This window comes from Lutra lutra, chromosome 13 (genome assembly GCF_902655055.1).
Source record: "Lutra lutra chromosome 13, mLutLut1.2, whole genome shotgun sequence".
Classification (NCBI taxonomy): Eukaryota; Metazoa; Chordata; class Mammalia; order Carnivora; family Mustelidae; genus Lutra; species Lutra lutra.
The window spans coordinates 64223615-64245411 of record NC_062290.1 but is presented as its reverse complement, the minus strand read 5'-3'; the positions used below and the strand labels follow the sequence as shown (position 1 = coordinate 64245411).

General features: G+C 40.3%; 2 protein-coding genes across 5 annotated transcripts in view; one reads left to right on the top strand and one right to left on the bottom strand.

Moving 5' to 3' along the window:
- The window catches only part of INVS (inversin), a 174632-nt gene extending 167987 nt beyond the window's left edge, over positions 1–6645 (bottom strand). For 2 of the 4 annotated variants that reach the window (XM_047699046.1, XM_047699045.1), the window contains exons 1-2: positions 6422–6644; positions 2737–2866 (exon numbers count right to left, since the gene is read on the bottom strand). In XM_047699046.1, the coding sequence (XP_047555002.1) occupies positions 2737–2842 (106 nt within the window). In that variant the 5' untranslated portion in view covers positions 2843–2866; positions 6422–6644. Of the gene's footprint in view, positions 1–2736; positions 2867–6421 lie in introns of all 4 variants that reach the window. The other 2 variants (XM_047699044.1, XM_047699047.1) reach the window with 2 other exon arrangements.
- Positions 6646–6715: 70 nt separating this feature from the next.
- The window catches only part of ERP44 (endoplasmic reticulum protein 44), a 94570-nt gene continuing 79488 nt past the window's right edge, over positions 6716–21797 (top strand). Inside the window, exon 1 of the mRNA XM_047699048.1 lies at positions 6716–7036. Coding sequence (XP_047555004.1) covers positions 6731–7036 — 306 coding nt within the window. The 5' untranslated portion in view covers positions 6716–6730. The remainder of the gene's footprint in view (positions 7037–21797) is intronic.

Below are 21797 nucleotides of genomic sequence, written 5' to 3'. Positions count from 1 at the left end.
ACCTTTACTTTTTATTTTTTAAAAAGATTGTATTTATTTGACATAGAGAGAAAGAGAGACAGAGAGAGCACAAGCAGGGTGAGTGTCAGGCAGAGGTAGAGGGAGAAACCAGGCTCCCCATTGAGCAGGAGTCTGGGATCATGACCTGAGCTAAAGGCAGATGCTTAACCAACTGAGCCACCCGGGTGGCCCTATTCGTCTCCCTTTCTTAAGTCACTGCCAGAGCAGTTCAGCCTGTGACTGATACAGTTATGATGCGAAGTGGAGACATATGAAAATACCCAGAGGGGGATGAAGGAATAGGGAAGGGATTTTTTTAAATAATAGAGACAACAGAGCATGTTTAAATATTGATGGGAAGAATATGAAATAGAAGAAAAAGTCCAAGGGGTAATAATCACAAGTCTTAAAAAAAAATGGTAGCAAGTTCCTGAAAAGGTAGGAAAGGATGGAATAGAGAGCATGTTGGAGTACCTTTGGCAGAAAGGGACATTTGCTCTGTTTTGGCAGAAATAGAGAAGACGAGTGCAGATGTAGTCTGATTTGTAGATATTATGCTGAAAGGTGAGGGAGTTCCTACCTAATGTCTTCATTTTCTGTGGGGAACATAAAGCATTAGATGAGAATGGAAGGAGGGAGAACTGGTGGTCCGAGGTTTCGGCAGAATGAGAAGGTATGAAATACTCTTTATGAAGAAGTGCGGTGTGATGAATGGCCAGTGCGGACTGCCTACTTGAAGTAGGTAACCGCACTACGGTATTTGCGACCAGTTAAATTGTTCATGGGTTGGCAGAGGTTTATGGATTAGGTCTGTCCATGGTTCAGATTTCAGCAGCCAGGTGCCACCGGTGAGGAGAAAAGATGATTTTTCTAAGGTAAGAATTTTTGTAGTGGATCACGGAATCAGGGCTGAATGGCGGGGAAAGTAAAGACAGAAAGAGATGCGTATTCAAAACTGCAGAAGATAATGGATTGCTAGTCTCAGTGACTTGAAAAAAAATTTTTTAAAAGATTTTATTTATTTATTTGAGAGAGATGGGGACAGCGATGGAGATAGTGAGAGAGCACAAGTGGGGAGGAGAGGGAGAAGCAGGCTCCCAGCTGAGCAGGGAGCCCCACATGGGGCTCCATACCAGAACTTCGAGATCATGACCTGAGCTGAAGGCAGACACTTAACCGACTGAGCCACCCAGGTGCCCCTTGAAAAACTATTGTTCCCTTGGGTGCCTGGGTGGCTCAGTTGTTAAGCTTCTGCCTTCTGCTCAGGTCAAGATCCCAGAGTCCTGGGATTGAGGCCAATATTGGGCTCCCTGCTTGGCGGGAAGCCTGCTTCTCCCTCTCCCACTCCCCGTGTTGTGTTCCCTCTCTCGCTGTGTCTCTCTCTGTCAAATAAATAAATAAAATATATATAAAAAAAAAGAAAAACTATTGTTCTCATCAGTAGGTGAACTGGAAGTAAGAGAGTTTCAATTGAATGGGGGAATGTTTGAATGACTGACTCAGAGATTACTGAAGATATCCCCTTCCAAGGAGTAACTGAATGCAGATAGCTAATTTGAAGCCGAGGTATCAGGAGATAATGTTTCTGATAGAGAAGAGAAACCTTCACAGAGTATGTAGTAAAAGAATTTTGTCTTTAAAGATAAGTAGGAGGGGCATCTGGGTGGCTCAGTGGGTTAAAGCCTCAGCCTTCAGCTCAGGTCATGATCCCAGGGTCCTGGAATCAAGCCCCGCATTGGGCTCTCTGCTCCTCAGGGAGCCTGCTTCCCTTATTCTCTCTCTGCCTGCCTCTCTGCCTACTTGTGACCTCTGTCTGTCCAATAAATAAATAAAATCTTAAAAAAAAATAAAGATAAGTAGGAGTGTAGCAGAGAAAAGAGATAGAAAAGAGGAGAGGAGACAGATATATATAGAGAAAAGTAAGACAAAATTCATGACATTTGGGGGAATGGAAAGCCTAGCCAGAGGTTAGGGTGCATGGATAGGAGATTTTGGAGAAACTGGGGATGTAGGACAAAAATGAATTCTGATGGAACCAGTATGGAAATTTAAGTAGTATGGACTTTATTTTAAAGCCCCACGTTGTCAATCATGTCACCAGACACTGGTGTGTAAAAATATTAAAAACAATATACATTTTTATTCCTTTTCTTGAAATAAAGACTAATGACTTCTGCATAGGTAGAAATGTGGTTTTCTACATCTAAAAAATTCTTACCCACTCTTGTCCTTGAATACCCTCTCTCCTACTCAGTTGGTTCTCTCCCTCTAGAACTTTAATACCGGGCCTCTCTCTCTGTTTATATATGATAGGGAGAACGTTGAATCAATTTGAATCAATGATAGGGAGAACACTGAGTCAATTTTAAATCAATTTAAGTTATTTGTAAGCTTTAGTACTTTGGGTATATACTAAATGCAAAAGATCATTATCCACTATCGCATTCTAGATTTCTGTTACTATAAAGATGAATTAATTCTCTTAGCACCTTGGAGTACATAGCCAGATTCAGTGTCAAGCACACAGATATTTCTCAAGTACCTTTCACCTAATCCTAATCCATATTCTTAAGTTTCAGGACTTAATTATTTTCTTGTTCAACTTCTGGAATGAAATATAAATAATGATACGTTGCCATTAAAATGTGTGAGTACAGTGCAGTTAAAACTAAGATTAACATACTCCCTTCGGACAGAGTTATTTTTAACTTTTCTGTATTCATGGGGACAACTCACCTATGATGAGCCTGTGGAGAGTGCCCTTATCTCCATTAATAGCAGCAGCATGAACTTGAGATGCTAATGAGGAGCCGGGAAGGAACAAGTTCTCTGACCTGTTCATAGTCTTCTCAACAAATGGCGCACCCTGAAACAATGATTTAAACGTGACTAGATGCAGAAAACATGTCTGAAAGCTGTCTCATCAGTCCCAAGTGGGTATATTATAAATATGGCTGAATAGAAGTATTTGATGAGGGGGTTGTCTGGGTGGCTCATTCGGTTAAGTGTCTGCCTTCAGTTCATTCAGGGAGTCTGCTTCTCCCTCTCCCTCTGCTGCTCCCCCCTGCTCTGCTCTCACTCTCTCTCAAATAAATAAAATCTTAAAAAAAAAAAAAGAAATATTTGACAAGGATTCGAAAAGTTTGCAGTTGTGGTCCTACCTAGAATTGCCATATTGTGGCAAATTAGATGACCCTTTGTACAAGTTGCTCATCTGTAAAATGAGAGGGCTGGATGCTCCTAAGACTCTTGCCAGGGGTTATCTTTTTTTGTTTTTTAAAGATTCTATTTATTTGACAGAGAGAGAGAGATAATGAGAGGGAGAACACAGCAGGGAAGTGGGAGATGGAGAAGCAGGTTTCCCGCTGAGCAGGGAGCCTGATGTGGGGCTTGATCCTAGGACCCCAGGATCATGATCCAAGCCGAAGACAGACACACAATGACTGAGCCACCCAGGCACCTCAGTATCAGGGGTTATCTGAGGAAAAATAAAAAGGGAGGCTCAGTATTTAACCTTAGGCATAGGGCTCAAAAGCCACAGAGACTTTTTCTTTCAATATATATATTTATTTATTTATTGGAGATAGAGCGAGAGCAAGAGAGATCACAGAGGGAGAGGGAGAAGCAGACTTCCTGCTGAGCAGGGAGCCTGACACAGGGCTGGATCCCAGGACCTGGAGCTGAAGGCAGATGCTTAAGGGACTAAACCACCCAGGTGCCCCAAGCCACAATGACTTCTGATTTGATGCCACATAATACTAAACATCAGAATTGATGTTGGGAATAAAGATGATGAACAAGCCACATCATCAGGTCAAAATCAACTAGATTTAAGTGCTAAAATGTGCATACTTCTAAAAAAAATAAATAGTACTTTTTTCTCTCATGCTGATGAAAGGAAGAATTTTTATTTGTCTCTCCTTATGCCTCTTGACTTTAGGATTTCGCTTGGAAAACTACATCATTAGGGTCAACCATATTTCATTGGGAAAATTTTGTTCTGACTGGTAGTCTGATATGGTTTGCTAGAACCTTCTAGAAATGCATTAGCTGCATAGAAACCATGAGCTCTCCAGCACAAAGCTGTTGTAGCAGAGGCTGGATTATGTCAGAAACGCAGCGTGAAGAATTCAAACACCTGATGGGAATGAAGAAGGGGTAGTTCCATCAATGATGTTAAACTTCCTTCCTAAAGGTAAGATACCGTATCAAAGTTGAATGCCTGCAAGGACCAGGCTTTACCTACCAGGAGGGTAAAAAGGGTAAGAAACAAAAGGAGTCATGCGGAGCGTGGCAAACTGGAGCATACATGCATATCTAAAGAAAGCAGCTGCTAATCAGCTAGTTAACAGCTGCCTTTAAAAGGGCAGAAAAGCCCTCTTCTGATTTCACCAAAAAATGTCACTCCAATCTCTGACTTCCGAGGATCTGGGAGCTTTGTAGGAGAAATTTATCACCAGTGATGAGTTAGTACTTCTGTTGTCATTGACAAGGATTATTGGTTCAAATTCTGCCTTAAAGTCAAAGTGTTTTCTTAATTTTGGTAAAAGTCAGCTCTTCCTGTCTTTATTTTGCTGACAATTTGAGTTAACATGCTGGCAGAAAATATGGGCTTTGTGAGACACTTCTGTCATGTCAGAAAAACCACTGTCACAGGCAGGATTATGCTGAAGTGACTTGAAAGAAGCTATAAAACGGGTGGAGGTGGAAACACAGGAAAGGAGGAATTGGAGGGCTCTAGGCCTGATTCTGTTAATAATAAGCAGCGCGCCCTCAGGCTACCTCAGCTCTCTGATTTTCTGTAAAATATGAGCAATGAAAAAGGTAGACTACATTGATTCATTCAGTAGGTTGAGTGCTATGTGCTAGGCGCTGCTCTGAACTCTAATACATGTCAATTCCGATTCTAAGTGATCAGAGTTTTAGGCACATCACAATCCCTCCCCCCAACCTCTTCATACCCTTTGAAAAATACACGAAAGTTTGATCTCAGTTATATACATTTCACCCCATAATTATTAGCACTTAGCACAGTAACAGGTACATAGCTGGTATCAGTCAATATTTGTCCAGTGAAAAGTCATAGGCTGAGTGCTAAGTCCAGAGGGCGAGCAGGATCAAAGCTTAATTTCTTGGACTAAAGAGGTCATACTCATGAGCATCTGCTCTTTTTAAATTCTCCATTTCTGTATCTTCTGTCAGAGAGGTAGTGAAGTGGTCTAGAGATAAGTAAACAAGACTAGGGGCACCTGGGTGGCTCAGTGGGTTGAAGCCTCTGCCTTCAGCTCAGGTCATGATCTCAGGGTCCTGGGATCGAGCCCCACATCAGGCTCTCTGCTCAGCAGGGAGCCTGCTTCCTCCTCTCTCTCTGCCTGCCTCTATCCCTACTTGTGATCTGTCTGTCAAATAAATAAATAAAATCTTTACCAAAAAAACCCCACAAAAAACACAAGACTAGAAGAGAGAGACCTAACTAAAAGTCTTGGTTCTACCACTATCTAATTTTGCCACTCGGGGAAAGTTCTCTAGGGCCCTTTACTAGCTCAAGAAAAATCCCAAATATATTTATACACACACACACACACACACACACACACAAACGGTGCTTTTTTTTTAGTAAATAATTTTTATAGATGAATAGTAAAACCGCTTTGTCAATTATAAAGTGCTATAAAATGTACAGATACCATTAACTAATCATAAAACCAGCCAGTGTAATAAATGCTTTAATAATTATAACTGTACAAAAATAGTGGTGCAGCAGTCACAAGCGAAGGAAAAGTCTTTCTGATCAGGACTAAAGGGTTGGTTTTTTGGGAAGTTCTCAGAGATGGTGACACTTGAGATGGCATTCCAGATAGAGAAAGGACCAAATCCAATCCATGGCAGCAGGAAAGCTAGAGTACAGGCAAGGAGTAGGGAGAACCTCAAAAAAGCAGAATGCCTCCCAAGTACTTAGTACTGATTGTGTGGTTAACATCTGGGACACGTGGACCTGGCTTGGTGTTTGCAGAGGAGGCTGGGCAGCTAACTAGGGCCAGATTAAGATCCTCAATTGCTTGGCTAATGAATTCCGTAATTATCCTGTAGGAGCGATCCATGCATTAGTAGTAATCGCAGTCGCACTGAGCTTTTCAATTTACAATGTGCTTTCCCATATTATCCCACATCTACTCCCTACACAAGCCCAGAGACAATTAAATTAGGGATAAGTCATCGACTCATTCAACTGAGGCCCTGAGAGGTGGCCCGATTTTATAATGCAGTAATTAGCGCAGAAAGAAGAGGCAGCAGGCGAGGAGGCTAGTGATGAAGGATCAGGCCAGAGCCCAGGCCAGGTGGGCCTGGAGTCTCAGTCAGGGGCCAAGGCAATGATGCAGATCGATCGGGAGTTTCCCCAGCCAGGCCCCTTCCTACTCACCCTCGCCTCCTCCAGGACTCACGTCCCGGGGGCGGCTCCAGGAGGCACGACCCCGCAGTGGGCCGCCCCTCCCGCCAGGACTGTACACTACATCCGGCTGGGAGAGACCCCAGCGAGCTGAAACTAGAAGAACCCCTCCGAAGGCCGCCCGAGGCGCTCGACCGCACTTCCCTCTGGGAATTGTAGTTCCCATCCTCTAAAAACAGAGGTTCGTCGTCCTCCGCCCTTTCCATCCCACAGGACCCCGCGCGCGGAGGAGTCGGTGGACCTGGGATGAGAGCCTGATGGGAAAGAAGTTCTGGATGCCCGATGACGTACTCAGCGAGAGGGGTGCAGGACTACATTTCCCAATATGCTCCGAGGTGGGCAGGACCCGGAAGTGAGGGCGTGCGAGGCCTCTCTGGAAGTTGTCTCGGGTGTTCGCCGCTGGAGCTCCGGGTCCAGAGGACGAGGTGCAGCTGCGGGGAGGATCGTCCGCTGCCGCCGGCTCCCGGAGCCCAGCCCTTTCCTAACCCAACCCAACCCTGCCCAGTCCCAGCCGCGAACCCCGGCGTTACCATGAATCCTGCCGTCTTCCTATCCTTACCCGACCTCAGATGCTTCCTGCTGCTCCTGGTGAGTGAGTGAAGGAATGACAGACCCTTCGACCGACTCTCGGACGGCCTCACGCCCTCTTTAAGGGGGAACACAGCTGCCTACACCCTTGCCTTCCTATTTTTTCCTCCGGTAGCGAGGAGTGCACCCTCCCCCGCTGCCTTCACTCTCTGCATCCGTCTGTACGCTTCCCGGGCCCGCGGTACCCGAGGCCTGAGAAACCACGGTCGGAGGTTGGGACCTGGAAACTGGAGAAATTAGCCTTGGGAGAGGGATACGTGGGAGGGTCACGGGCGAGGAGCTCTCCCTTCCCCCAGACTAACGGAGGTTGTTTCAGGCTCGAGGGCTCATGGACCTGCTGGTAGCTTGAATTGAAAAGGACGGGAGACAGACCTACTGTTCCCTCCCACCCCCTCCCTTTGGGAAGGCCGACAGGTGCTGGGGTCCTGTGAATCTCACGCCAGAGCTCTGAAACGGTGCCCGGGTTGGCAGAGCCCTCTGTTGTGGCTTGATGCGATTGGTTGGGAACCCGGAACTGGAGGCAGATTTGGAGTCCACCCCGGGAATAAAGGTTTGAAGGGTGGAGACAGTGCCTATCTGAAAACCTCAGCTCAAGGCCTCCCTCGGATTTGTCACACATCCCCCTCTCCGAAATTTAAGCAGAATTGTCAGTGCTCCTGATTTAAGAATGACCAGGTTTTCTGCATATATTTGCACTCATTCCTAAACTTCCTCACCTGCTTGGCTCCATCCCATAGTGTAAAGGAACCCAGTCCCTCTTCCTCCAAAGTACACCTGGAATGTACAGCCTAAGTAATTCAGGCTGCAGGTCAAATTGAGAAAAAAGTGAAGGACAGACTCCATATGGCAAAATGACGTACCTTTAATCGAGCTGTTATCATACAATATTTGAAAATACTTTAATTGTGGTAGGTTTTGGAAAACCGAATTTAAGATGAACATTAGGTCAAACTCACTTTAAAAAAAAAAACAATTTAAAAAGCATAATTCAGTGACTCATAATTAAGTGACCTGTATAGCTAGCTGGTTACTGGCAGAACCGGGACTTGAAGCCCGTTTCTTGACTTGCAATGCTTATTCCACCATAGCACGTTACGCTTTTAATATTTGTATTTGAAATTCTTAATTTCTCTCTCCCCCTTTACCACCCCCCCAACCTTTCTTTCCCTCTCTCCATTTTTTCTTTTTGATTTGCAAGTCCTATTAAAAAGCCATATACAGTATTTGGGTCTTCTCAGAGAAAAAGCACTATGAAAAACTAAAGGGGATGTCAAAGTACTTTTGAGAACTAAGAGTTGAATATACACATGTCATATTAAATGATGAAGTGTCTTACTGCCATTTCTTGTACAGCAGTGACTTTTCTATAGAGTTAAATATTCTGTAGAGAGTTCTTTTTGGTAATTGCATTAATACACTGTGCTTCTTTTCCTTTTAGAAGTACTGGAATAAAATTCATTGTTATTAAAGACAACTCTCACTTTAAAGATACTAGATCTTAATCTTTTCCCTATCTGTAAAATGGTAAAATGCTCTCACTTGTGAGTTGTCTGATAGAAATTACTTTTAGGTTACAAAAAATCAACAACAAAAATAAAATCAACTAAAAAAACAAAGGACAAAAATCCTAAGACATTAGAAAAGTTGAAATACTGAATAGGAAAACTACATTAGATGTACTTCCCCGGAATGGTATGTTTGCTTATAGAACTTAGTTTAAGAAGGAGAACGTATTTATTTTGAAATAATTCATACTTTTTATAGAAAACCTATAAATCTATTTAAATATAAAAAGATTTTTCCCCTAATAATTCTAAAATCTGATTAATAGTTTGTATATTTAAGTAAACATAGAGGAATAAAACTTTGAAGACATTTTAGAGAATACTTATAAAGTTAATGGACTTGAAAATAAAGCCCAAGAAAAGGTTTAATAAACCAGAATTACAAGTCAAGCTAGATTCAGTTTGAACAGTGTTTACCAAAGCAGTTTTGATTATCCTAGATTAGTTAGCAAATATTTATAAAACATCTGTTTAATCACTACTTGAGCTATTTAACTGGTAATTCTGTCCTAGTGATGGAACCTGCTTCATCAGCATCCCACCTGTTTAAAAATATATCCTTTATCTTCCCCAATGTACTTTCTTCCTCCTCCCTCCAACTTCCCCTCTCAGACTTCAAGTTACTCCCTCCCACATACAGTCATCGAATATCCAAGTTCCCACCTAGCTGAGGTCATCATTTTTCCCTCAAATGGCCTGCACTAAAAAGCCATATGTACTCTTACTACAGTACTTTTTTTTTTTTTTCTTCAGGCAAACTGTACCTCAGCCCTAAAGAACTAAATCTGTTCAGAGTGTTCAGAGTTAGTCATGTTCATAAGATAATAGCTGAAGCATATAATCTTTAGACTTCCTAGTAAAATATTTTTCTTTTTCCTGATCTCAGAAACATTTTGGATTGTAGCACTCTAATGCTTAAAAAGCCTTTCTGGGACGGGTAACTAAACACACAAGCTCAATGTGGTAACTTTTTTCCTGGGATTTCATATATATTTCATATTTAAATATATGAATATATAAGGCAAACTAAATGTCCTTTAGTTTTCATATTTGTTCTTCATGTTTTGTGGATGATTCGAATGCTGGAGACAGCAGTGATTCTCTGTTACAGCACTGTGTATGAAATACCTGGATTGGGAAATTGCTTCCAGTTGTGTGTGCTTTTTTTGTTTGTTTGTTTTTGAGAAGGCAGTGATGGGCAGAGTGGGGTGTGGTTGGCAGGGCGGAGGAAAGGGGAAGAGCTAGAGAGAGAGAGAGTCTTAAGCAGGCTTCACACCTAGCATTGAGCCATGCTGGGCCCAATCTCAGGACCCTGAGATTATGACCTGATTTGAAATCAGGAGTAGGATGCTTAACGGACTGAGCCACCCAGACCCCCTCATTTTTTAATTTATTATTGAGGAACTAGATCCTCTATCATCCAGAATTTTCCATATTTGGATATTGCTGATGGTATCCCGTGTGTGGTTTTCGGTTTCTCTCTTTCTTGTGTTTCCTATAAATTTGTAATTAAATTTATGTGGTCTCAACCATAACTCAGTGTATAGTTTGACATAGTTTGTTTCATTTAGCTTTCATTTTTTAGTTTTCAAAAACTTACCTTCTAGTGTATAATTATGTTTACTGCTTCCAAAACTAAATCCATAAAAATCTAGCTTCTATTCCTCTCTGTATGTTCTTATCCCTCCTAATGTAAGAAACTTTAAAATTATTTTTAAAAGATTCAGCAGTCTGCTCGTATGTGTGTGTATATGTTTCTCCCTCCCCTTTGGTAAACCGTAGCTTATTATACTTTACTTTTTTTTTTCTTTTTCAACTTTAAAGTGTATGTAAATGTTAAATCACTAGGTTGTATGCTTGAAAGTAATATTATACTGAATGTTAACTAACTAGAATTTAAATAAAAACTTAAAAAAGAAAAGTGTATCCTAGAGATCAGGATAGAAATATTCCTTATTTCTTCTTAAACCGCTTACTGCTTCCTTCGGTAGATGTACCAGATCCACTCTTATTTCCGTTTTTCTGCTGTAGCAAATAGTTCTGCGAAGATTATCTGGTGCATACATGTTTTTGCTAGTGATTTTACCAACATTATAACAGGATTTCCATATATCCTTGTTAACAAGGTATGATATGGACAGATAGGGTGTTTGTTAATGTGATTGGTGAGAAATGGTATCTCCGTGCATTTTGATTTGATTGTTTTTTAATATGAATGTGATAGAGTTTTTTATGGATAAAGGCCATTTGCATTCGAGTTCTTAACTCATTATTTCTTTAGTTGATTCTATGATGCAGCTAGATTGAGAGGCATGAGAATATACTACCGTCTCAGAATTGTGTAATATTTCTCGTGGGTTAAACTTATAAAAATCTTGGAGAAGATGTCTGATTGCTGCAGTTATTGAAAACTATTTTCTAGGGGCGCCTGAGTGGCTCAGTTGGTTAAGCAGCCAGCTCTTGATTTGGCTCAGGTCATGATCTCAGGGTCCTGGGGTTGATCCCTGCTCCTCCCCCTCCCCAGTCTGATTTCACTGGGGAATCTGTTGAAGATTCTCTCCTTCTCCCTCTGCCCCTTCCCCCTGCTCCCTTGTGCACGTTCTGTCTCTAAAATAAATCTTTAAAAAAATTTTTCTGTACTCACCGTGATTTTTAATAGCCTTATAATAACTTAGCCTTTAGATGCACTTTAATTTACTTCATCTTTTGTTAAGACATTTAGATTATTGGTTATTTCTAATTTTTCACAGGAAAAAATGTATGAAAGATATATGCAAGATGTTTACTGCAAATCTCCAAATACATCCTCAGGATACTTTCCTAGAATTATATTTCTGGGTTCACATGATATGTCTATTCTTTAGGATTTCTGGTACATTGTACCAAATTGCCCTGCTGAAAAGTTGTACTTATGTGTATACCTACCAGCAATGTAGGAGTATGTGGAGTCCTCACACTCTAATCAACAGTGACTGTTCTTGTAATCTCTGCCAACTTAGTAGACCAAAATTGGCATCTGATTTTTATTTACATTTCTTTCATTGCAACCTAATCTGAATATTTTTATTATTCTCTGTGTATGTGTTCATGTTATTTGTCCCATTTTCAAGAAGTTGTTTTTACTCTTATTTCCTCTAGTAATTCAGAATAGATACACTCACAAGATATAGTTTAGGAACAATGAAGAGTGTTACTCCTTTGTTGATTGGTTTAACATCTGTTCAAGAGGTAGCAGAGTGCAAAGAATTCTGGATTTAATGTCCAGTATCTCTGTACACATTCTCTTGCATGTACTTAACATCGTAACCTTAGATAAATCACCCAACTAAATTTTTTAGTGTATAAGGTAAGCACATTGGATTAAGTGATTCAAGGAATCTTTGTATAGTATATTTTTTTTTCAGAAAGGATATTTCTGTATCTTCCCTAATTAATATATTTAATATGTAATTGGCTATCTTCTTAAAAAATCTGACTTTTTTTTTTTTAAAGATTTTATTTATTTATTTGACAGAGAGAAATCACAAGTAAGCATAGAGGCAGGCAGAGAGAGAGGAGGAAGCAGGCTCCCTGCTGAGCAGAAAGCCCTATGTGGGGCTCGAACCCAGGACCTGGGATCATGACCTGAGCCGAAGGCAGCGGCTTAATCCACTGAGCCACCCAGGCGCCCCCAAAAATCTGACTTTTGAACAGGTTGCAGGTCTGTGTCTCCTCACTCTGATCCAGTGCAAGGAATAGCATGCTTTGGTCACAGCTTTTCTGATACTGCCCATTGCTGTACTCCATTTCACCTAACCAAGGAAATGATGAAAAAGTTTGGCTTTTCATAGCATTTACTGATCTTTAGCTTGTCCTTGATTCCCTATAGAGGAATTATCTGTGGCCCTGGCGGCAGTAACTTTATATCATTGGTATTATTCTTTCTTCCTGTTACTTGAATGCCTGTTTGCTATCTGCTGTGGAAGAGAAAAATAAAATTGAGATGCATGTCATACTTCCTAGAAATTTATAATTCACTTGGGGAGAGAAGATGTGTATGTAAATAGTTAAAATTCCAAAAGGAAAGTGATAGGTGCCCTTAAGGTATTTGTGGAAGTGGTTTATAGATCTTGCTACCAGAAGTGTGTTTGTAAAGCCTAGACATCTGCATCAACTGTGGGTTTTTTCTAATGTCCTCAACCCGTCCCTGGCTGGTTCAGGCTGCACTTTAACAGTGTACACAGCTGCTTCATATATGACCATTAATGTAGGGGAAGTACAGCTGCAGATGTTTGAAAAAGATTACTTCTCTGGGCGAATCAGAGAAGTCTTCTTGAGGAAAGCTGAGTAGGGCCTGAAAGGGTTAAATTGATGGGTTGATTTTCAGCCCCCAATGGAATGAATAGAAAGGGTTGTGCCTTTCAATAACTTAATAGATCTCTTACTTGAATTGAATACCTATGGTGTTTTGTTTTTTAAAGAAGTCTTGCTGTCTGTCTTGCTGACATGGCCAGATGTCAGAATCTGCCCTAAAGAAGTTGGCAAAACCCTTCAGCAGTTTCCTTTAGAACTCATTATTACCTCAGCTGAAATAAAATCATGGTCATTAGTGGATTCTAACCTGTCTTCCAATTACTCCATTCAGGAGGGAGGGAAAATGCTACTTTTCCAAAGTCTCTTCTGTAATGTTGTGGATCTCAGGTCGTTGTTATGTTATTGTAAAGACTGAAACCAAATTCTAACTGTTTTGATTCCATTGAATCAAATACTGTGGTCAAGATCTCTGTGATCCTCCAGATGACGTGATTTTGTCCTTATGTAGAACCTTGAGCGTTACATTTAACTCTTCAAGTCATCTGAGTTTGTAGACATGAACGTTACTAATAGAGAAAAGCAATGAAAGAGAAGAAGGAAATCATCTCGAACATTCTAGTAGTATTTGCTAAAAAAAAAAAGCTGTTGAGTGAATGAATAGTAGAGTGCCAATACCTTTTCCGTTTCTTCATTAAGATTATCACAGTCTAGTAGTGGTAAGGTTGGTAATTGGATTTAAGAGATTTTAGAAAAAGTTCTTTCTTTAGGAATTAGAAGAGTTTTTGACTCTGGAAGAAATGAATTGGAGGTTTATTTCTGTGGTACTCAACCGTTAGTGTCTTGCTTGAGTTTTAGGCAAGAAGGGATGTAAGAACCATGAGTGGATCACATGCAGTAATAATGACGGAAGGTATTAATTGTCTAGAGTTGTGCTGTAAATTAAAATTACAGGGGCACCTGGTGGATCGTTCAGTTAAGCATCTGCCTTTGGCTCAGTTCATGGTCTTAGGATCCTGGGATCAGCATCTCATAGCTCCTGGCTCAGTGGGGAGCCTGCTTCTCCCTCTCCTTTTGCCACCCCCTCCCCACCCCCACTCGTGCTCTCTCTTTTTCCAGATAAAGAAATAAAATTTAAAAAATTCATTAAAATTAAATAAAAAAGTATAAATTCCACTCCTCGGCCACAGTAGTCGCATTTGAAGTGCTCAAAAGTCACAAGTGCCTAATGGCTACCATCCTGAACAATGCAAATTATGGAATATTTCCATTATTGCAGAAAGTGCTATTGGATAGTGCTGCTCAGATCTTGCTCTTGAAGTCGGTCTCAGAAACCAAGACAAACTGAAATAAAGAGTGAGGAAAATGCCTCAAATAGTGTCTCAAGGCTTTTGAGGAACATATGTCTTTTCCTCTCCAACAATAATCTGGGAAATGTCAGTAATCTTATCAGTGAGCATGGATTTGGCTTTTGGCTGCTTGTTAGCAGATTTAAGAAGGCACGAGAGAATACTAGTTAAAACTAGAAAGTAAGAGTTTATGTGCTAGTATTGATTCTTCCACTTGTTCACAAGGTCACTTAGGGCAAGTCATTTTCTTTATTGAGGCCTTAGTTTTTCAATTGAAAATTGGGTAAGATTGAATAGACTGTTTTGAGAATCTAGTGGGCATTCTGATGGAATGTGATTCTGACCTTGGAATAAAGAGCTGCAGTTTGTGGTAAAAATCCCTTTTTGAGGGGGGGAGACATCTTTAGAAATGATGCTTTAGGGGCATTTTATTGAGTAATACATTTTAGTTAGTACAATTACCTGTAAAAAGAGTCTGTTGGTAGCTGTTGTTTGTTTCAGGTATCAGAAGGAGTTCATGAAGCAGCTTAATCTTCTGATTTGATAAATCCACAAATTAATGTGACTCCCCTGCCTGCTTCAAAGTGGCCAGAAATTAGATGAGCTCATGAAGACAGACTAATATCTAGTACTTATATTAAATGGAGTTAACATTTGTCAGTCCTTTGGACAAGATACTTGCGTATTTACATGCCTGCCATTCAGCTGTTTTGTTGTATTTGAAGTTTTGGAAAATGTAGAGGGAAAATGACCGTACCACATTGAAGTCTGTCTCTTTGCTTAAAAGAACTGTTTCAAGGGTCAGATAACTGGTGTGATTTGGGCTTATTCTGAGAAAATAGATATGGACGTTCTCAGTTCCTTTGACTTCTATTACTGTGGTTCTGGCCCAAGTGCAGTAGAAGCTCAGCGGCCTGATGACAAGCACACACTGTAATGACTTCACATTCTGAAAGCGCTAAGAATAAAGAGGAGCTACTTTTTTTTTTTTTTTGGTAGTAAAAATAATTTTCTAGAAAACTGGCTCATTCCTCAGGCTTTCTAGATGGCACCAGTTTTTACTATAAGAATGGATACTGAGTCTATAGGGAGTCTTGTGATCTGCCCACAATGAACAGAGGTATTGCAGTGTCACACAGTACTTGGTTCTTTGTTGTTTTAATCTTTGAATGAACAGTTTTAGAGACCCTAATTTTGTTTTAGAATTGTAAAAATTGGGGCGCCTGGGTGGCTCAGTGGGTTAAGCCGCTGCCTTCGGCTCAGGTCATGATCTCGGAGTCCTGGGATCGAGCCCTGCATCGGGCTCTCTGCTCAGCGGGGAGCCTGCTTCCTCCTCTCTCTCTGCCTGCCTCTCTGCCTGCTTGTGATCTCTCTGTCAAATAAATAAATAAAATCTTTAAAAAAAAAAAAGAATTGTAAAAATTGTGTTACGTTTTAAAAGCATGTTTTACTTAACTTGTTTCAGAAATCATTCAGTGTATTATTTAATTGTGCCTCTGTTCGAGTCTTAGGATATCTTCCAGAAGATTTGAATAACCTTACCCCTGATGATAACTTGAAAGTATATTGGCTAAAGAGAAAGCTTTTTAGAAAGAGTATTCAGTTTAGGAGTCAGAGACGGGGGCTCCAGTCTTGGATCTGCTACTGTATCTTGCCTATTAACTCCTGAGGCCCAATACCAGTATTATGTCCGACTCCTAGGAGGTGTTATTATTTGCACACTTCTGTGATTTTGTAGAACAGGAAGTATCACATTTTCTTATTCTTAGATCTTAGTTTCTCATACAATACCTTATACAGGTTAAGCGCTTCATAATGATTTTGTTAAGTGTATGGAAAAAAGAAAAGGTAGAGCTAGAGTAAGGATGATCAGGAATGCTTAGGGGAGTTATAGTTGGTAAGTATCACAAAGATGAGCCTTAAAGTAAGTGAGGGAGTCAGTCATTTGGATTTATTGAGGAAGAAGGCTTCCAGGCAGGGGCTGAGTCTCAAATGTGGGAGTGTCCCAAGCATATTCATGGACCAGCCAGGAGGACAGCATGGTTGTCATAACTGTGAATAAGGTGTGTTGGAGAAGATTAAGTCATGCAGCTGAAACACGTTTTGCAAAGTTGTGCTTATTCTTACTGTGTATGCTGTTTGCTGATCCTCCCCTCCCTCCCTCTTTCTTTTCTTTTCTTTCCTTTTTTTCTTTTCTTTCCTTTTCCCTTCTCTTCTCTTCTCCCTTCCTTCCTTTTTCTCTGCTTTATTTTATTTAAAAAAAATTGCATAACTGACCCAATAAGGTAGAACTTCCTAATAGTGTTACTGGAAGTAATTATCTCCTCAGCCCTGGCCCAGTTGCTCCTGCTCAGAGTGATGTAGTGTGCCAGTATCTAATTTACCCCTGTGGGCCCCCAGTTTGCTAAGTTAAAAATATTCTCTGTATGTGGCAGGGTAGGTCATAGCCAACAGTTGTAGTAACTTCAAATGTTAAAACAAAAGTTTTCCTAATGTTTTTTTGAGTCCTGAAAGGAGTATGCTTTCATGATAGAGAAAAGCATAAAGAAAATAAAAAGCTTCATATCCCCACTGCTGATAACATTTTAATATATGTTCTCCCAGTTTTTTTTTCCTGTGCATATGTGAAAGGACTTTTAATAGTAACATGCATGTTTTGAACAAGGTAGGTTTGTGTTTTTTTGCTTTTGTTCAGTCCTGTTGGAGAATGGTAGACCACTGTTTACGTAGGAATACAGAAGGTGCCCCTATGTGTACATGTACTTGTTGTATTCATGTAATTTGGAAGTGACTCCTAGTTTGACCACTTCACTTTGCAAAGTATTTAACCTTTCTGAGTTTCCATTTTCTCACACATCAAATGGGGATAAAGACCTCTTCTGCAGAGTTCTGGGAAGATAAGACTATTTGGAATGTGTTCATGGTACATAGTAGACACTTCCTGACAAATGTTTGGATGAGAGAATCAGTGAGTGATAAGTGTTTGAATACATTTGGTGCAGGGAGGGGTCATCTGTAGATTGTCCATCCAGTGATACTGAAACTGAGTGCACTTAAGTAATGAGTCGGCACCACTAGCTTCCAGTTCTTGTGGTCTTCTGATGCTGATAATTGCACTATTATACTATCAAGAGCAGGTTAAAAGTCTGACTATTAAGTGAGCAAGTTATCTGCCTACCTCTTTTTTTATAACTGTGCTTAGTTTTGCATGTAACTTCAGTATATGATGACAGTAGTTTATGGAGACAGTTTCTGCATTTTGTTGTACAGGCCATTGATTTTATAATTGAGAGTCCTGGGTTTGAAACCTGTTCTTCCACTGGTTTGGTGAGGTCACTTAGCCTGTTTGATGCTTAATCATTTAACAAATAGTTGCATTTACTGTATACCAGATACTGGAAAGTTTCAGTTTCCACATTTATAAAACAGGAATAGTATAATTCCTACTTCAGCTGCAGAGTTGTTACAGTGATGTAAAAGAGATAATACATGGGTTTGTAAATAAAAGTTGTTTGACTGAAAGATTTTGGCTTACTTCAGATGTATGTTTGTTACTTGGTTTCTCTACCTGGAAGCCTAGGTATGTGGTGTATATCCTTTTCAGGAAAAGTTGATGCATTATGGAAATAGTTCTAGGGTCGAATTGCCAGGATAATGACAATACCAGAAGGTAGAGTGACTTTGATGTTGGCAAGAACTAGCTCATTCCTAGCTCTGCCTCTTTGTAGCTGTGTGATTGATATTAAGCAAATTTCCTTATCTTTCTGACCCACAAACTTTCCATTTTAAAAGTAGGGATGATTATTTTGTAAGGTTGCAGAATTGAGATATATGTTATATAGGATATTTTGCATCATATCTGGCATATAAGAGACTTTTTTTTTTTTTTTTTTTTGTAAGGTAATGGATAGAGAAGGAAAGCTTGTCAAGTGGATGGAGTCATCCTTATGAAATGGAGAAAGTCTCTTGGAGGAGGACAGCCATCGTGCTGACCATCTTTCCATGTCGGTCCTATCTTTTCTTGACCCTCTGAAGTGAGTAAATGGATGAGGCTTTTTATTCTAAAAGTCTAGTTCTAGATATTAGTGGTTTCTTAAAGTACTTATCAACTTGTCTCTTCCCCCTGGTGAGTTATGACATAGTCTTATCAAAATAGTGACAAATGTAACTATGACTGATAGAAATAAAAATCTCACTTGATATGCATTTCTATTTTAATACAAAAGCAAATAAATTCCCGTAAGTGGTAGAAATGCAAGTGGAGAAACATGCTTTATGCTTTGCTGTTTGAAAGGTATCATTTGCTCCACAAAGAAAGGCATCATTTCTGTGACTTCGTACACTCAAAATCATTAAAAAAAATATATCCCTCACTCCTGTAATTGACTAGATATTTGAAAAATGATGATGATTCTTTGGAAATATATAATCTTTCTCTTGTTGAACTTAGTAAGGGAAGAGAAGATTATTATAGCATATTTTTGGCCACTGAAAAGATGCAAAAATAAAAATCCTATTTGTATAGGTGTGGAAGATTTCAAATTGCTGGTTATACGGTTTGTTCCTATAAGCCTAACTTACATATATGATAGTCATCTTTAAATATTGCTTCCACTGGAGAGTAAAGTTATTTACATGTATAATATTTAATACTTTCAGTAAGTTTTGGCCTCACACTTTGTTATAGATATGAAAACTGAGTCTTTTTTGAATTTTTGAATTTGGATATCTGCTGAGAACCTATTATATAAGTTAGTTTATGATGGGTATTTCAGCTTGGATCAAGAAAACCTCATCAGGGACGCCTGGGTGGCTCAGTGGGTTGGGCCGCTGCCTTCGGCTCGGGTCATGATCCTGGCGTCCTAGGATCGAGTCCCCCAGCGTCGGGCTCCTTGTTCGTCGGGGAGCCTGCTTCTCCCTCTGCCTCTGCCTGCCACTCTATCTGCTTGTGCTCACTCTCGCTCTCTCTTTCTCTCTCTCTCTCTCTGACAAATAAATAAATAAGATCTTAAAAAAAAAATTAAAAAAAAAAAAAAGAAAACCTCATCATAGAGTCTTGCTTAATCTCATTAATGTATCCACAAGTCCCTCCAATTGGGAAGATTAGTACTTGGTTAGAAGAGGAGGGGAAGGGGCGCCTGGGTGGCTCAGTTGGTTAAGTGTCTGCCTTTGGCTCAGGACATGACCCTGGGGTCCTGGGATCGAGCCCCTTGTCGGGCTCCCTGCTCAATGGGGAGTCTGCTTCTTCCTGGCCCTCTGTTTCTCCCTCTCCCTCTGCCCCTCCCCACTGTTCATGTTCTTTCTTGCTCTCTGTCTCTCAAATAAATAAATAAACTCTTAAAAAAAAAGGAGGAGGGTAAATTGTGTTTTCTAGTTCTCTCTCTATATATATATCTCCTTGATATGTACCAGTTATCATCACGAACAGGAGTAACTTAAGGTATATAATAAGATGAGCCCTCGAGAAATAGCTTTTAGTTTTGAGAAGTATCTAGTATTCTGTAGGACAATAATCAGAGTTTCAGTCTTTCTCATTGGCCCATGAGGCAAGAGAAACCACCTGGCTAGATATGACTAAAATAGTTAATTATATCAATGCCTATTATGTTTGATGCTTTAGTGAAAGTCTTTCTTGCCTATTTTATTTGGGGCAAGATATTGATTTGCACAGTAGTATTAATTTCCCTGGACCAACTTTAGCTGTTGTAACACAAAATGGATTTTGATATTTGAGGAGATTAGCAGAGAGCTTGTCTGTATTCCTACATGAGATGATTTTCCAAGTCTATCACCTATTTTGGAATATTATTTTGAAGTGCTAAGCTAATAAATATCCCTATTGTAAAGACAGGATAGAAAATATTTTCTTAATGGCTTAAAAGGTACTTTTATTCCGGTTGTTGAAATGATTTTTATTTTAAGGAAGGAACAAGGCTGTCTTCAGGGCACATTTTCTTCCTTTTTTTTTTTTTTTTTAAGATTTTCTTATTTTAAAGAGAGAGAGTGCAGCAGGGTGGGGGGCAGAGGGAGAGGGAGAGAATCCCAGGAAGACTCCCTGCTGAGCAGGGAGCCTGGGGGGACATGATGCTCCATCTCCCAACCCTGAGATCTTGACCTGAGCTGAAAACAAGAGTCCGATGCTTAACTGACTGAGCCACCCAGCTATCCCAGGGCACATTTTCTTCTGGGAGAAATAAAGGACCGGGGTACCTGGGTGGCTCAGTTGGCTAAGTGTCTGCCTTTGGCTCAGATCATGATCCCAGAGTCTTGGGATTGAGCCCCAAGACAGGCTCCCTGCTCAGCAGGGAGTCTGCTTTTCCCTCTCTCTCTCTGTCCCTCCGCCCCCACTTGTCCGCACGTGCTCTCTCTCTCTCTCTCTCTCAAAGTCTTTTTAAAAAAGAAATAAAGAACATTTGTATTATCAGTAAAGCATATTAACCTGTGGTTAGGACTGAGGTAATTCCTATCAGTAAGTTATTTTGGTAATTAAAACTAATACCATTCAAACGAACCATTTTTTCACTGGAAATCATTCAAAAATATAAAGAAGTATTTCTTGACATATCATACAAGGCATGACTTCTTTTATCCAGTGGTGGCAGGCAGAATCTACTTGGTTTTCTTTGATTTACATCTGTGGAAACTTTTAAGTTTGTAGATTCAAAGTTTGTAGGTAGAGGATCCAATGTTTGCCTTACTAGAGGCTAACAAATATGACTTAACTTTTTAAAAACGCTGATTGTGTTGTATTCCCTAGGTCACATTAGCCTCCTATTTGTGAATTACACTACTCTTTGGAAAGTCTTCTGCTCATCACCCTTTTAGCACTTCATACTGGTCACTACCCCATTTCTTCTTGAAATGCTGTTCTCCCTACTGCTTCTATGCTCTAGTGGTTCCTTCTTTCTCTCCCTGCCCATACCACACCGTGGGTGGGGGAAAAGGGAAGGGCCTGCATATGAGTGACAGAAGGCAATAAGGAAGTGAATGTGGATGTTCTTGACTGTACAAGAGCTGCCTTTCTCTCCTCCCCTCAATCTCAGTCTTGTCATCCAGTCAGCTTTAACTATTGCCATTCTGAAGTTTGGAGTACCTCATTGAATTTTTCAACCCTTTAGTTAGTCATCTTTCTTTTAAAAGTTTCCCAAATTTCCCCCACTCCAGTCTAGGCCCTTATGTTCCTTCCCTGTATTATGTTTCACTCTTTTAACTGTGTAGTCTTACTTCATAAAATACGGACCACTCATCTTTCTTAAGTCTTGAAGTCATCGTGCTCCTCACTTATGAGAAGTCTCTCATGCCTTCTTTTCCGCTATAGCAGATGTCGACCCCTCTGCCTATCTTTCAGGGGTATTATATTTACTCTCCTTATACCTTGGTATTTTTTTCTTAACAATCTGGCCCTAATGTAACCTTCCAGTGTACCTACCCGTCCTGTATTATGAACTTCCATAGCCAGGCTTTGCTGTTCACTTACTTTACCCATAGAAACTACTCTGCTCATTGAACCCATGGCAATGCTCTCTGCTATTTTTCTGCTTACTCTACATTTTTCTA